The sequence below is a fragment of the Parasteatoda tepidariorum genome, chromosome 1, assembly GCF_982258835.1.
Source record: "Parasteatoda tepidariorum strain Cologne lab strain chromosome 1, Ptep-v5.0, whole genome shotgun sequence".
Lineage (NCBI taxonomy): Eukaryota > Metazoa > Arthropoda > Arachnida > Araneae > Theridiidae > Parasteatoda > Parasteatoda tepidariorum.
Window position 1 is genome coordinate 104,147,856 of NC_141755.1, and position 15,101 is coordinate 104,162,956.

At 30.1% G+C, this 15,101-nt stretch overlaps 1 protein-coding gene across 8 annotated transcripts in view; it reads left to right on the forward strand.

The window, feature by feature from the left end:
• The first annotated feature begins 1,534 nt into the window (after positions 1 to 1,534).
• LOC107437331 (STAM-binding protein-like) overlaps positions 1,535 to 15,101 on the forward strand; it is a 41,516-nt gene continuing 27,949 nt past the window's right edge. The window contains exons 1-4 of one of the 8 annotated variants that reach the window (XM_087149988.1): positions 1,581 to 1,743; positions 2,286 to 2,389; positions 3,980 to 4,189; positions 13,855 to 13,930. In XM_087149988.1, coding sequence (XP_087006114.1) covers positions 4,008 to 4,189; positions 13,855 to 13,930 — 258 coding nt within the window. In that variant the 5' untranslated portion in view covers positions 1,581 to 1,743; positions 2,286 to 2,389; positions 3,980 to 4,007. Of the gene's footprint in view, positions 1,820 to 2,285; positions 2,390 to 3,979; positions 4,190 to 13,854; positions 13,931 to 15,101 lie in introns of all 8 variants that reach the window. The other 7 variants (XM_087149973.1, XM_087149967.1, XM_087149969.1 and 4 more) reach the window with 7 other exon arrangements.

A 15,101-nucleotide genomic window follows, 5' to 3' on the forward strand; every position in this document is an offset into this window, starting at 1 on the left:
TTTAAATACGATTTTTCTCGGAATCAGCTTTCGTGGACAAAAACTATTTTCTCCCCTTGGTCTTCAATTGTCTTAAAAATTGCAAAAGTTTAGCTTTATTAGAAAACTTACGTAAAATGTAAAATTAATTCTATACGATTTAAGAATATTTCACACCTCTGAACAATAAATAAAGTCAACTTAATAATTATTTGAGTAAGATTATTGGACAGAAATATACGATAAATTAAGCACAATAAACCGGTTAATAAATGGTCGATTTATAATTTTTTTATTAAAAAAAAACAGTGATGAGGATTCTTATTTGTGTATTTCATATTTAGTTGTTATTTAGTTCATATTAATTTCATTGAAAATAACTAAACGGAAAGATCAAAATAATGTAATTAATTTTATAAAAGGTAATGCAATTGGAAAATATTTCCATTATTTATTATACTTACGGAAATAAATCATTGTAATATTGATTTAGTATTAAAGAAATACATTTAAAAAAATCTGCAGGCTCTTTTTTTTAAATGATTAAAAACGAATCAAATTAAATATAAATATCTTATTTACGCCATTCAAAATAAATAATAATAATAATAATCTGATAGCGCTGTCTATTCACTGTTTATGTTATAACCATGGTTATAACAGTGCCCGTTATAAGGCCTTGCTTTTGGCGATCGAAATGGGCTGCAGGTGGCGTAGAGCAGAACTCTTTTCCTATGGCAACACTTCACATGCTTTCCCCATTAGCGTGTGGAAAGTCATAGAGGAAGGAAGTACGTTAGTTTCTCTCTAGATTTTCACATAGATTAAAATCCTTTAACTTGAAAAACTATATGGAACTGAAAACTGCATTAAACATAGTTCTAAAGAAAAGTATCATAAAAATTTTAAAAAATATTTTTATTAAATAAAAAGGAAAAATATTAAGAAAAGGGAAATTATCGTAGTACATTCCTATACAACTGAGTCCCGCAGTGGACTGATCGTTAAGACACGGTTCCCAGTAGATCACCGAAGTCAAGCATCACTGGCTACGGTCAGTGTGCGGGTGGGTGACCACTTGGATCAGTCTGCGTAGGGACCGAGGGTGTGCGGTATTGGTCCTCGTTAAACTGTTCTACCGTAAAGTGCTCGACTTCGCGTGCAGGTCGTCGGGCTACCGAAGCGGGGGTGCCATCCCCTCCGCAGAGGATCAAAATTGTGATGGCATGTCTTCGGATCATCCTCTGGGATGTTTCCCAGACCGTCGCCAATAGCCCATTGTGCAGCTCTAGTGCGACGTAAATTAACAACAACAACAACATCCTATACAACTGAAAAGAGGAGGAGAGGGAAGGGAGAAGGGCTAAAGGCATGAAACCGGTCTCTCCCCAGATGGCGTATTCGAGTGTTGCGATCGCGATTTGCAAAGCTTTCGAAAGGGCTGGAAAAAGAAATAAAAAGCTGTTGGCAACACCACACCTTCTGCTTTAACAAAGTAAGCTATAAGCTTATTGTACACATAAACATAAAAATTTATTAACAAAGTAAGCTATAAGCTTGTGATATACATAAACATAAAGTCTGACATTCGTCCAAATGCCAATAAAAGGCAACCACCTATTTTCTATTTCCTTGTTTGTCCATTATTTGAGGCGAAATGTTTGCTTGTAATAAGAATAAAATGCAAATGTAAACTGTTCTGTAAAATTGTTATTTCCTGACTGTATATGATTAAATTTGCAAACTATGCAAGTTTTGAAAAAGGTTCCGATGATTTAAATTTAAAATTTACAAGTGCGTTTGTTTCAAATAAAGAGAATTAATCATGATTTTTCTTAAAGTAAATTTTGACTAATGTTAAAATACTTAATAGATAAGTTCCTAAGATAGATTTAATCCTAAATTTTCGATAAAACGTATTTTGAATTGCTACTCTAGCCTATATATTATTTTTAGTATATCATGAGAGTTTTGTTAATTAATTGGTATTTCAAGAGAGTTTGTTTAATTTTCTTCTTTTAAATTTGTATAAAATTTTTATAGTTAAGGTTTTCGTGTTGCACTCAAACATGATGATTGTTAATTATTTAATTTAATTTCTTATAAATATTTTAGCGTTTGATTTTAATTGTCTCTTTTAGCATTCCAGCACAATGATTTACTCGAATATACTAAAATTTAAGTTTTATCATTTGGATAGCTTTGTTTAGAATTAAAAACTATTTTCTGCTATTTGGTTGCATAGGTTCTTTACAGAATCAATTCCATTAAAACAAGTTTAAACTCATACTTAATAATTTTTTTAGGTTATATGTGTAACCATGCGATTTTAAAAAAATATTGTTGTTGGTATGAAAATTAGTTGATGAAAACCACTTTCGTTTTTATAAAGAAAATAATCATCTAAAAAGTATGAATATGACATCTTTGAATTGTTTTGTACTTGTTAATTTTATTACATTTTCATGCTTCATGAGAAACTTTGAAATAATAGATGCTTGAATTAAAAAAAAAAAAGAGCTATTGCTTATAAAATGTTAATATTTGTGCTTATAACAAGGGTTTAAAAATCAAATGACAATTTAATAACGTGCTGCGCACAATATTACAGTAATCAGTATCATGCTTATGTTTGGATACCATCATATAAATTTTTAAAAATATTTTTGGGACTGATTATTAAGAAGCAGATTGGAAAAAATAAAGGAATTTATGTGTAGCTTACAGATTTTCTAAACTTGATTTATATTTTATTATCATTAGTAGTATCTATGGGAATGTTAATTAAAATATTAATAGATTGTAAAATGTACATTCTTTTAGAATATTCAAAGGTTAAAATGTATTTTGTCCTAAAATTTCTGGAATATTACTTGGACCATATTAAAAATACTTAGCTCATAGGGATAATACATTTTTGTTGTAAATGCAAACTATGTTATGTTAAAAAAAATTTCTTTTGTTATTTTTCCAAAAAATATTAATGCCATTTTCGGAAATGCTATTTTGGAAATACTTTTATATATTTGGAAATGCTATTTTTCAAATATTGTCAGAAATAATTTAGTTTTTTTTTTAAAAAAAAAATTAATATAATTTAAGATGTTTTTTACTCATATTAAAATTGCCTTTGGATTTAACTCATTTTAACCAGCTTAAGCTATTAATCTATTAATTACTAGCACACACGCACACAGATATATATTAAATTGAGCCTTTTGTAAAATGAATGTATTGCTATAGGCTACCATTGACTTTTATTATTTTCATTGAATTATATAATAAGAAATCCAGCCAAGAGGAAACTGATGGGGTTTCTGCTTCTTCAAGAAGAGCAAATAAAGAGAATAGTAGAGCAAAGTTACAATAGATTGTATACTTCTTTTTATTAGACATCTGTATTTTTATAATAATAAATAAATAATTAATATTTCACTATTTTCTAATAATTTATTTATTTTGACCGACTGACAGCTCCGCTTTTAAAAAGTTATGTTTTAATCTGCAGTCTTCTCTGCATAATAAAATTGTTTTCTCTCTGTTATTAGATAGGGAAACATTTTCTCAGTTTTGCCCATTTGCAAAACCAACAATGAGTCAACAATGAAAAACCTTTATAGTATATCTAATTTTAAATATAAAATTTTTAAAAAATCACATTTGCTTCAAAGATAACTAGATCTTTGGAGAAAAGTATGGATAGCTTTTCTATAATTATAAGTTGGTACGGCTCAGTGGTTAAAGCACTGAGCTATCATTGTGAAAAAACTGAGGTTCAATCTCTAGCAGCAAAAGTAAAGACAGCTTGTAGGTATTACTGACCATATTGCAACTATTATCATGTTGTTGGCTACAAAATTGGTAAACTGTAACCTTCTTGGCCTTATTAAATCACAAACAACTCTTGAAGAAATTTTTTGGGGGGCTTTCTTTGTGTAAAAAATAGAATTTTTCTCAAAAAATTGTCATTATGTCACATATTTATTTCATTTTCTTTCAGCATTTAATAAACTTTTGAAGCAAAAAACATGAAGGATCCAAAGAGCCATATTCAAGCTTTGGCCATGGTTGCCAGCAGTGTTACCGTTAATCCTCATATTCCAATTGGTCGTTATTTTAGATCTGGTTCTGAAATGCTGAAAATGGCAAAGATGTATCTCGATGAAGGAGAACTAGAAAATGCTTTTATTCTCTATACTAAATATACAACGTAAGTATAACTATTCGTTACATTTCTTTATTATTATAAGTTCAAAACTTTATTTCTTTTGACTGTAGATTCTAGGAATTATATATGCATATTTATAGTTAAACTTATTTATCGTATGTAAATCCTATGTTTAATGTGGAATATTTTTAATAAATTGTAAGTTTAATGTTTGAAAAACCTTTTACTTTAAGGTTTTTCATCGGTAACTTGAATTTAAAAATTTTCAACAAATTTCTTGATAATTTTTTATTTAAAGCTGTTTGAAGAAAGATAGACATCTAACTGTGGGAATTTCATTCATTTAAAATTATGCAGGGTGCGTAGGGTTTTTTAAAAGTGCTTAAAGGTACTTATTTTTGATTTACATTATTTAAAAGCTACTAAAGGTGCTTTTTTTTATTCGGGGTTTGTGAAAAGTGCTTAATTTTCTATATTTTAAAAAGAGATTTCTTTTTCCCGTATCGATTGCCATTCTAAATTACAAAAAATGCATGATTTATCACAATTTTCTCTGCGATATTTATCAGAAACTAGTTATTTTGTCATGATTATGTAAAGTTTTTGAAAATGTTTTTGAATTTTATTGATTTCATGTTTACAAATTAAGAACTTTAAACGAGAGAAAAAAGTAATTTTTTTTACTGCACCAATCCTAATTATGATTTTTTTTGGAAAGTGATTCAAAATATTTTTTGAGTGCTTAAAAAGTACTTAAAAGGTGCTAACTTTTTGTTGAAAAATATGCCTACCACCCTGTTATAAAACATCCCTTTTGCTCAATTTATTCAAAAATCTATGTGTATAAGAATATGAGATTCTTCATATATCCTCTCATAAATCACTCAACCACTTGAAATCACAGTGCTATTTTGTTTGGTAAGGCATTGCGAATGGTAATTTCAGTATTTAGAGAAGGTATTTCTAGTATTTAAACCATCTAAGAGATTTTTTACTTTGTGTCTATTATCCATATGTTTACTCACCAAAGATATGTTCCGACCAAATGTTTGCAAAATCCGAGAGTAACAGGAAGAAATAATTCTATCAACAAGATTCTCATTTAAAGACACTAAAGTTGTCAAAAAGTTGAAATTTTTCTGGGATTAATAAATGCTAGTAATAATATATTTTGTGTCACATGTGTTATACATTCAACAATTACAAAGAAAAATAATGGCAAAAAATAATCAACAATGAAAAATAAAGAAAGGGAAGAGATTTTTTAATGCTCTCTAATATTTATTTTTGATATTTTTTGCCCAATCTTGTTTCACAAGAATTTTGATTTAATCAGCGAATTGCCTCATTCCTGATATTTTTGTTGTTGGCAAATTTTATTAAATATTTGTATATATGCATAGCTCAATTTGTAAAAATAAAGGTTCTTTTTATTGTTTTTTTATTCACATTGAAGAAAATAACACTTCAGTTATTTTGTGGTTGAACTTTTTATTTTCTAGACAAGTTTGACTACTGTGGTCCAAAAAAAAAAAAAAAAAAAATTGTACAAAAGGTGGTACTAAATATATTTCTATATATTGTAATATCCTGCACAGTCAACAAGGAAAATTTTTTCTTAGTGACAGCAACAGTTATGTTTTAGTGCATTATACTTAGTTTTTAAAATACCTTCCATGACTTATCAATGATTCAAACATATGTAATTAAGAATTTATGCTTTTTTATGGTTGCCAAAAGTCTTCCTGGTTTATCTATTTTCCCCTCCCTTGTAAAATCTTTTACATCGATTGGCAGCTATGCTTTTTTTGGAATTGCATTTTAATGCAAATTTAGACAAAAGAAACTTTAAAGTCTTTGTTTTGTGAAATATTTCAGATGGACTAAGTTTTTAGTGATAATTTTCCCCAACTTTTTTGATGTAGGAGATTATAATCTTTTGTTATTGCCCATTATCATTATTGTCTTCCTGGTTTATTAATTTTCCCCTCTCCCGTAAAATCTTTTTTATCGATATTAAATATATATATATAAAGGCTTATTGTTTTTCTTAATTTTTTTCATGTTTTTCTGTATTTATTTATTATGATATATTGATATATATTTATATATATATATATATATATATATATATATATATATATATATATATATATATATATATATATATATATAATGCAGTAAAACCTCCGTTGAGCGGCCATTCTTGGGACCGAAAAAATTGTCCGTTTACGGGAAGAGTACCCTAATAACGAAGTTTAACGCAACAATGTAAATTGTTTTTAGAATATTTTCAAAGATGTAGAAATAAATAATCCACAATAACTATCTACAAGGATATTTATTTAAACTTTAAGAAAGATAAAAATATATAAAAAAGTTTGATATAAATACATAATTTTAGATGTAGCAACAGATAAATAAATATAATTTTCCTACTAGCATAGATACTCAAGTTAGACATATGATGTCACTGTTTAGAAGGTCCAGGATAATACCAGCACTATTTAATAACATATTTTATTCAACAAAACATCAACAATGGTATACAATTAACAAGCAGACAAACATAACATCTTACATCCAGATCTCGTACGTAAAGCCAACTAATCTAGAAGTATTTGGGGGAGGTTATCCAATGGATGCGCGCATGCGCTAACATTTAAGTTTCAGTTCGTATTTCTAAAAGTTTCACTTCGGATTTTAACTTACCACATTTCCTCCCACCTTGAGTAGAATACCTGTAATTATACTCAACAAACTTCTAATTTTTAGACATATAAAATTTCTATATAAATGGAAGAAAAAACATCAATGATAAAAAATCATACAAAATACTTAACATAAACAATACTTAATGAATCATACAGTTAACGGTACAGTAGGTTTAACAATTCTTCCACTGCTACTTATTTTCAGTGATTTTCCTGTTACATCAACATACTCATTTTCCAGTTCTAATCTAAACAGTCTTTGAACTGGTCTTAAAATTTCTGAATTTTCTGTCTTTACAAGGGCTACTCGTGTGTGACCATCTCTGCCAGGAATTACCTTTAATACCTTAGCTAAATTCCAAAATGTCCGCTTCTTATTAATATCTTCGACTAAAACTATTTCCCCGACTTTTAACGGTTTATCCTTATAATCTCTTAACGATTGTTGGCGTAATTGCCCTAAATATTCAGTCCTAAATCTAGCTCTAAGTAATTCTCTTATTTTTTGGAGATATTTAGCTCGTTTACTTAAATTTTTCTTATCTACCTGATCAAGATCTACTACACCTGAGGAAGGTATCTCGTGCAAGAACATTTCGGGAGTTAATGGTGAAATATCGGCCACGTCTTCGGATACGTAAGTGAGGGGCCTCGTATTTATTATTCTTTCACAATCACAAAGGAGAGTGAGTAACTCCTCATAGTTGAGCGTAGCGCGTCCTAATATTTTACGTAAGATTTGTTTCACCATCTGGATTAAGCGCTCCCACCAACCCCCCACCAACTTGCTGAAGGAGGATTGAACTTAAAGCGTATTTTTTGTTCTGCAACCTTTGAGCTCAATTTATCCCAATCTATTGAACGAAGAGCTTTTTCTGCGCCGACGAAATTTGTTCCATTATCGGAATATATAACTGAGGGTCTGCCTCGTCGCGCAATAAATCGTCTTAAGGACTGAAAATATGCTTCCGTCGTCAAAAGGGTTACTAATTCTAAGTGTACTGCACGATACACTGCACACGTATAAAGAACTATGTATGCTTTTCTTTTATCTTTAAGGTACAGTGGACCTGCTAGGTCAACCCCTATTATCTCAAATACTGCGGCATCATTTACTCGATCACTAGGTAAAATTCCTGGCATAACTTCACATCTTTTAACTTTAAATCTTTGACATTTCACACAATGCTTAATACAATTACGAATAGTCTTTCGACTTTTCAAAATCCAATATTTTTCTCTTAAGTGAGACATCAAAAGAGAAATACCAGCATGTAAATAATCAACATGATAACTTAAAATTAACAATTTTACTACAGGATGATTATTAGGTAAAATAATAGGATGAATGAAATCTGATGTATCATCACGATAATCAAGGTTGGTTTTAGCTCTTATAACACCATTTTGGTCAACAAATGGTCTTAATTGCTTAAGTTTATTATCATTTACATCTTTAAAACCATCCTTTTGAATTAATAACATCAGAGAAATTTCAGCTTTACAAAGTTCATCTACACTTAAAACCTTAGACAAATTTTTATCTTTATGTTTACAGTTATAAAAGAATCTATATATCCATGCTATCATCCTTAAAGTTTTCTTATATGATGAAAAATATTTACAATACCAGTATTGATCACTATCATCCGTATTTAAAGCAATTATTACCGTTTTACGCAGCTCTGAATTAACCAATTCTTCATTTGGGTTTTCTTCCGATTTAGGCCAGTTTTCTTCCTTATCGTAGAGCCAAATCGGTCCCTCCCACCAACGACGTTTGATTAACTGTTCAGCAGTGCAGCCACGTGATGCAAGATCGGCAGGGTTCGAGCTACCTGGCAAGTGGCGCCACATGGTGAGAGAAGTTTCTGAGCGAATTTCTTTAACGCGATTATATACAAATAATCCCCAATTTAAATTACGCTTAATCCAACTCAGAGCTGTGGTCGAATCAGTCCAACAATAAATTTGAACTTCAAGGAGAGCAAGGTCTTTAAGTATGGATGACAGCGATCTAGCTCCTATACAACAGGCTAGTAGTTCCAGCCTAGGAATAGTAAGTGGCTTTAGAGGAGTTACTCTGCTTTTAGCATTGACCAAATGAATTTTAACAATATCATTAACAACAATTCTTAAAAATATACAAAATCCGTAAGCCAATTTACTGGCGTCGCAAAATAAGTGTACACTATATACAACATTAGATGGTTCATATTCTAGCCATCTAGGAATCTTAATGTCCTCTAATAAATGTAACTGAGAGAGCCAGAGTTTAAATCTCTTTGCCAAATTATCTGGAATTTCATTATTCCAACTTAATTTTAAATTCCAAGTCTCCTGCAAAATTATCTTAGGCAACAACATAACAGGAGCTGTATATCCAATAATATCAAATACCCTATGAGCCATTGCTAATACAAATCTTTTCGTAATTAATTGTTCAGAATAATCAACAGGTTCTATTTTACAAGATAACGTATCACCTTCCGTATTCCAATTGAGACCTAACACGGACACATCTTTCTTATCAGAATTATTTATCAAATCAGATGCATTGGTCTGCCAATCTCGTAAATTAAAAAGACCCTGTGCCATTATCGCTTGCGATTCCAAAATAAAATTTCGAGTTTCGGTTTCTGAACTTAAACTAGTCACACAATTATCAACGTAAAAGGAATTCTTAAGAATTTCAGCAGTATGACTTAAATGATCTGAAACTCTATTTAAATGATATCGTAACGTAAAGGCTAAACAAAAGGGTGAAGTGGTTAAACCAAACACTAGTCTTTTGTGTTTATACTCTATCAATTTATCCGAATTGTTTTTATCATACCAAAAAAACCTTAAAAAATCGGTGTCTTTCGGGTGAATAGATATCATACAAAAGGCTTTCTCAATATCTGAGGTCACACCGATTTTATTCTTACGAAATTTATTGAGAATCGATGGAATTATTTCGATTAAATTTGGTCCCTTGGCCAAACAATCATTTAATGACGGTTTACCTGCAATTCGAGCACTAGCATTAAATACAGGTCTTATTTTAGTACTTGAATTTTCTTTAACCACTGGCCTATGAGGCAAAAAATGAACATTTTCCAATTTATTATCCGACACAATTTCAATAATTCCCAGAGATAACCAATTTTCAAAAACCTCACAATAAGCATTAAAATTTCCTGAGGCAATTAATTTCTTTTTGGAATTATTCGCATTCTTAAGTGCAATATTTTTATTACTGGTTAAAAGCGAACTATCCGTAATCCAAGGTAACGCGATTTCATATCTTCCCATAGAATTGACTTTAATTGTCTCCTCAAAATGTTTAAGAGTTTCTTTTTCTAATTCGCATTTATTCTGACTCATCGTAGGATCGGAGATACCCAATAAATCAAGCCGCCATAAATCTGCGATTTCTCTTTCATTGATAAGTAGAGAAGAAATAAAAAGAGAAGCTTCATTCGTAGTTGTAGGCGTATCGCATAAATAACTGCCTAATAAGCAATTTCCGAGCTTCGTTTCTATACACAACAGGCCTGAACTTAAATTTATTATTTTTCCTGTCAGTATTTTACTCGCAATATCTGCTCCGATTAGTAATTTTATTTCTTTCTCAACAGAGTATCTTTTCCGTTCTAAGTCACTTAAGCGAATATTCAAATTATTTAACTCTCTAATCCATGGCCCATATGGAATTTGTTTAATATCAGAACAAATCTTATTTTGACTTAACACTTGAAATTTATATTTACATTTATGATCAACGCTACTTAATTCTATACAATACACATTATGAATACTTTCAGAAGTTTCTATACCACTAAACAATGATTGTTTTAACTTCACTTCACTTATTGGTTTTAAGTTCATATAATTAGCAACATCGTTACATAAATAACTACGATGTGAACCTTGGTCTACAATTGCTCTTATTAACTTATAATTCTTACCATTATATATTTTTACGACCAAAGTTTGGAGCAATACATCCGAGAGTTGTAATTGATTACTTAAGGTGTTTGTTTTATTTTCGTGGTTTTCTTCCGTAGAAACATGTTCTATCTTATTATTCGGATTATCTGGACATAATATTTCAAAATGTCTATTTTTACAAATTGAACATTTAACATGTTTCGACCTACAATTGCTGGCTCTATGTCCTTTTTTTAAACAAACAAAACAAGCATTAGTTTTCTTAATGATATCTCTCTTATTTTCTAAAGACATAGAAGCTGTTTCTTTACAACTCTCTGATGCATGCGACTTATCACAAAAAATACATACATAATTATTTACTCTTATAGACTTATGTTCATTATTCTTAAATTTACTATTTGCAGTAAATAATTCATGCGAAGTAGGAACTGAATACTTGTTTTTATGCTTATCAAAATTATTTCTCTTAGGCACGTATTTATCACATGAAAATTCTTTTGCCAGTTTTAGTTTTGATTCAGTTTCTACTTCAATTCTTAAGAAATCTATTATTAAGTCTAAATCAGACTTACCCTTTTTTTCAAACTGATTTCTTTGTCTTTCGTACACTATTAATAAATCCGGTGGTATTGCTGATTCAACTAACGGATACAAAAAATCTGAATACTTATCTTGCGTTAGTCCAAGGACTTGTAGGGCTCGTAATTTTCCTTGTAGTTCATCGTATAGGGCAGATAAGTCAGTTTTTGTTTTATCAGCAGTTACCAACTTCAGTAAGTCCTTGATATAAATCTGGATCAATACACTTTCGTTGCCAAACCTTTCTTTTAAATATTCCACGGCTTGTTTATAGTGTTCGGCTGTAAGGGGGAACGTTTCTAATATTCTTCTCGGTTTTGAAGAAGGCGTAGTGGCTTGCAGTAAATAGGAGAATTTGTCTCTATCATCCATTCTCTCGTCTTTGTGAATTTTTTCGAACTGATTCCAGAAAGACTGCCAATTCCTTGGATCCCCGTCAAACTTAATTAATTCCAATTCGGGTAACTTATAGCTGTTCGTAGTGGCACTTCCTTCGGAAACGTTATTAACGGCGGTGTTTACTATTTTGTCCTTGGCCGCTAATACCTTATTTGTTTTAACTTTTAGAGCTGAAAACTTATCGTAATAATCCTCAGAAGATTCGAATTCCGTAGTATAATCGTCTGGGCTGCATTTCAGACTCTGCATAAGTTTCAAATGTTCGTCTTGTGATTGTCGTAATAGATGATTTTTTTCCTTAATTCGTTCCAAATAAATTTCTATTTCTAAGAAATCTAGAGCTGTGTCTGCTATAAGGGCTTCCAACCTATTTGCAGTTCTCGTAAAAGATGTTCGTAATGCAGTACGTGCTTGTTTAGAAGCCTCCATCTTAACTTAACTTAATGCGTAGTTGTTTTGCTGGCTTACGTAGTGCTTTCGTTTTTTACTTTAATTCGTAATGTATCATCCCGGCAGGGATGCCATTAAATGTCACTGTTTAGAAGGTCCAGGATAATACCAGCACTATTTAATAACATATTTTATTCAACAAAACATCAACAATGGTATACAATTAACAAGCAGACAAACATAACATCTTACATCCAGATCTCGTACGTAAAGCCAACTAATCTAGAAGTATTTGGGGGAGGTTATCCAATGGATGCGCGCATGCGCTAACATTTAAGTTTCAGTTCGTATTTCTAAAAGTTTCACTTCGGATTTTAACTTACCACATATGATACCGAGTAGCTGCTTTTAGTTTTTAGTTGGTTTTAATTATTAGGTTCACATTCCCTTACACCTACCTATCATTTGATAGGGAGCGTGGATAATACCTTCTTGAAAGTAAACCTCCCAGGATTCAAAGAATAAAAAAGCAATGCATACCTGTAAGTCATGAGGACCTATGGAGTTAATTATTCACAATTCATCAGCTATCAAGTGTCTGAATAAATGTTTCATTTATATGAACACCTCAAAGATTATACTTTTGTTCTCTTTTTTATCCCAACTGTGTTAAATACAGTCTTCAAATTGATAAGAAAAATTAAAGAAATTTTCAATGGGGAAGAAGCATTGAGAGCATTTCAGATGTCATTTCAACTTGAGGGGTCTTATAACCTATGTGGTCCAGATGAAAAGATCAAAAGATGCCGCTGTCGGAATAATTTCAGGAAAGCAGTATCATTTTCTTTCCTTTCCATAAGGCAAGGTGACAGAGGAGAAAGATTGATTGTTTAGTAGTGAAATAGCTTAACAATACTTTTAGTTATGGATAAGGCAAAAACTTTACATGCTTTAACAATAATGAAAAGTCGCATTTTTTCCCTTGCAATTTAAAGCAGAAATAGTTTTTTTTTTTCCGATTTAGAAAATGTAGTGTCCAGTTTGAAGAGATTGAAAATAATGTTTCATGGCCAAAATGGCTGTCCGCGTACGGATACGGGAGTGTCCGCTTTGCGGAGAATGTACATAATAGTTTATTCATAGAAGATTCTCGGGGAATTACAAATATATCCGTTTTGCAGGAGTGTCTATAACTGGAGGTTTCACTGTATATATATACACACACAAACATATATATCCAGAGATTCAAATTTAATCTTTTGTTATTGCCCCTTATCATCTTATTTGCAAAAAAATTAAAAAAAATTTTGAAACAATTAAGAAACAAGAGGGCTTTTCAGTACTTTAAAGACAAGCACTTGAATATATCAGGAGAATTTCATGTGTGTGATTAGTAGCATTTTGTGACTAAGCTCAGTGAAGAATATTGTTTGACTTTCATTGTAACTTTCCAGGTAATAAAAGAAGAAAAACTTTTTAAAACCTACTTTTTTATTTAAGACTTTTGTAATTTAACGATGACAACCAATTTCAATATTCATTAATTTTCATTAATACATTTTTCATGAATTTTTATGGTCTTTTATGTTTGAATAGCCTATTCATTTTTCATTTTATTTGTCTATAAAATATAAAAACTATGTATATATTTATATTTTAATAAAATATATTTATTTTAACACAAAGGTTGTTTGTGGAGCAGATACCTAAGCATCCAGAATATCGGACTTTAACTGACAAGGATAAATTTGAGACTAGAAAGGTAAATTTCTCTTATGTTGCATTTATTTTAAAAACCATTCCAGTTAGAAACATTCCTTTTTTTTACCACTTAAAAATTAAAGTTTAGACAGGATATCATTTTGCAGGTATTTTTATGAGATATAATTTATAAACCTACATTCCCTGGAATAAAAACAGCTGCTGATAAATTTAATTTAATTTAGTTGTTGGAAGTCCTACTATCGTTATTTTTTTTTAGAAAAAAAGAGGGTGCAAGTTTGAGCTACTTTTCTTATTCCTTCATCTAAATTTAAGATTTTTAGCATTCATCAAAATGTATGTTAGCCTTATACAAAGTATAAGTATTATACGAAGTATATCCATTAAAAAAAAGATTATCTTAATATATGTTTCTGTAACAAATAAGTTATTAAAAGCTCCATTTTTTTTTTGAATAAGTAAACTATCCAAAGATAATGTGAAATTATTGCTAAATTAAAAATTTTAATAACTTTGGTATTTCGGTAAAATTTGCGTTTTATCAGCAATTAGCATACAATATTGTATATAATTACTCTACAAATATTTAGATGATTATTGCTCACAATTTTACAAATTACAGAATAACCATACTAATATTTTATGAATTCCAACTTTTTTACCTCTGAGGTTTTTTAATAATTTTTTTTACCCAGCCAATTTAAAATAGATTATTGCCTTACAAGAAAAATCCCTTTACTCAGCATAGGAGAAACTCTATTTCATTGCAAAACTTTTGCTATAACCACTTCTTGTAAATGTGATTTCTATAAAGTTTTACAAAAGAAATCTTGTTTGGGTGAAATTAGATTTTTAAAATTTGATGAATGCCTGTTTGAATCCTTGTTTGTGAAATGCTTGCTGTTTGAAAAATATTTAACCACAACACTTTAATGAATTAAAAACTTGTAAAATAAACTATGAACATACACATTTTTTTGTTGACAAAATGCAGTAAGGCACCTTGCCTAGTGCATGAACCAATGATGCTATAATCTAAGTTTGTTTTTTTAAATAAAGGTATAATATAGAAAAGATTAAAAATCAGATCAATTTGTTTAGTTTTCCTTTTTTTCGTAATAAAAATACTCACATTATGTTCATAATCTCTACATTATAATGCAATTCTATGAAGCACAATTCTCCATAGATCATATTGATTTTGCAGGTAT